The sequence below is a fragment of the Fulmarus glacialis genome, unplaced genomic scaffold (genome assembly GCF_000690835.1).
Source record: "Fulmarus glacialis isolate BGI_N327 unplaced genomic scaffold, ASM69083v1 scaffold28492, whole genome shotgun sequence".
Lineage (NCBI taxonomy): Eukaryota > Metazoa > Chordata > Aves > Procellariiformes > Procellariidae > Fulmarus > Fulmarus glacialis.
This window is the reverse complement of record NW_009200196.1, coordinates 2,802-5,010: the sequence shown is the minus strand read 5'-3', so window position 1 is coordinate 5,010 and position 2,209 is coordinate 2,802. Positions and strand designations below refer to the sequence as shown.

Genomic DNA, 2,209 nt, shown 5'->3' with positions numbered 1-2,209 from the left:
TCATCAGCTCCGTTTCTGCAGTTACCGATGCTGCTGAGCCTCGGGGCTTGACGGTGCTCTCACCTGTCCTTTGTCCCTCCCCTCCATCGGTCCCCAGCACTGCTTGTCCCCCGTCCCCATCCCCTGCTGACCAGGCTGTGGGACAGGGGACAGCCACCACCTGGGAGCACGTGTGGGTGAACAGGCGGCTGGTGTTTGTGGCTTGCATTTTGCCTGGGACGTGAGGTTATCGTCCAATGTGGATTCTGAGGGCTGATGTAGGAATTCACCATAGGCATAAAAACTGGATTAAAAAAAATATACAGATGGGTACTTCCAGAGCCTCCCGTGAGGACTGAGCTCTGGCAGGAGAGACTGGCTGGTTCTCTGTATTTTCAAGCTGTTCGGCTCAGTGCAGCCGCTGAGCCACAACTCGCTGCTTTCCCTTTCCTTGCAGCTACCAGGATGGCTGAAGTGACCACTGCCCCCACCGAGACGCACACTCTCCTGAATGAGTACGGGGACTACCACAACTGGTCCGAGCTGTTCCACCTCCTGAACTACACCTACACCTTCTGCGAGTTCAGCCTGGATGAGAACGTCAAGCGGGTGATCCTCTTCATCCTTTACCTGGTCATCTTTGTGGTGGGCTTGGTGGAGAACCTCCTTGTCATCTGGGTCAACTGGCAGACACGGGGCAACAAGAGCTTGGTCAACCTCTATATCATCAACATGGCCATCGCTGACCTCGGAGTGCTGCTCTCGCTGCCCATCTGGATGCTGGAGGTGATGCTGGATTACACCTGGCTCTGGGGCAGCTTCCTCTGCCGCTTCACGCACTACTTCTACTTTGCCAACATGTACGCCAGCATCCTTTTCCTCACCTGCCTGAGCGTGGATCGCTACGTGTCCCTGACCAGCTCCTCCCTCTTCTGGCGTAAGCACCAGCACCGCGCACGCCGCATCATCTGCGCCTGCAGTTGGGTCTTGGCAGCAGTGATCCCATTCCTGGAGGTTGCTCACATGCAGCTGGTCAATACTGGAGAGCCCATCTGCATCTTCATGGCCCCCTTCGAGACCTACGACGAGTGGGCGCTGGCGGTCAGCTTGGCCACCACCACTATTGGGTTCCTCATCCCCTTCCCCATCATCACCGTTTTCAACATCCTGACGGCCAGGTTCATCAAGCGCACCAAGCCGGAGAGCAGGAAGCACTGTCTGCTCATCTACGCCTATATCGTCGTGTTCCTCATCAGCTGGCTGCCCTTCCACATCATGCTCACGCTGCTCACCCTCGACGGCAACCACATCATCCTCCACTGCACCTTCGCCCACTTCCTCTACTTCTTCTACGACATCATAGACTGCTTCACCCTGCTCCACTGCGTGATTAACCCAATCCTCTACAACTTCCTAAGCAAAAACTTCCGCAGCAAGCTCATCTCCGCCGTGGTTAAGTACATCCCCAAAGACCAAGGCAGCCAGAAGGGTGCAGACAATTCCTCCTCCACCACGCAGCACTCCATAGTCATCACAAAGGACAACAACCCTCCCAATTAAGGGGGATCGGGCTCTCCCACTCATCACTGGCAAGTGGTTGCGGCTGGGGGAGCAGCTCCCTGCCCTCTCTGAGATCATAAGATTGTTTTTCCTGGTGATAAGCAGACACTTTGCTTTCAAACAACACTTCTTGGCTGGCCACCTCCTGTGCTCTGAAGGCAGGGCAGGGTGCCAAACGTGAAACGAGATGGTGCGGGGAGCTACAGACATCTTGCCTCTGATGTGCTGCTGTATCAGATCTATTTAGCTAAAGAAAGAATACAAGAAAGAGATATTTCCTGTTTTCCAAAAGAAACACTTGCAGTAATAAAGCGCATTACTTCACCTGCTTAGAAGTCTGAACACAAACCCGGCCCCTGCGACCCGACCCCCATGCCCCCCGACCCGCGGGGCTGGGGGCACACGATCCTTTCCCTTCACCACAAGTTTTTGTGCAGCCCCCGACTTCCACTTACACTCGTGCTGCAGAGGTGTCCGGCGAATGCTGCCGCTCTGCCCTGATGCCATCCCAGGCAGGAGAGAGGAAATTCATTGCTTTGAAACACAAACCTCTCCTCCCATGCCCGGCAAATGGCTGAAAGCCTGATTCTACAGAAATGAAGGCAACGCGACCCTGAGGGGCTGAGCACGACACAGACCTGAGCTTTAATGAGGGGAGGAAGGACTGGAC

General features: G+C 55.2%; 1 protein-coding gene across 1 annotated transcript; it reads left to right on the top strand.

Annotated features, from left to right (window-relative positions):
* The first annotated feature begins 444 nt into the window (after nt 1–444).
* On the top strand, nt 445–1,539 carry GPR182 (G protein-coupled receptor 182). The gene has a single exon (XM_009573524.1). It carries the CDS (start codon nt 445–447, stop codon nt 1,537–1,539), a length of 1,095 nt encoding a protein of 364 aa, XP_009571819.1.
* The last annotated feature ends 670 nt before the right edge of the window (nt 1,540–2,209 follow it).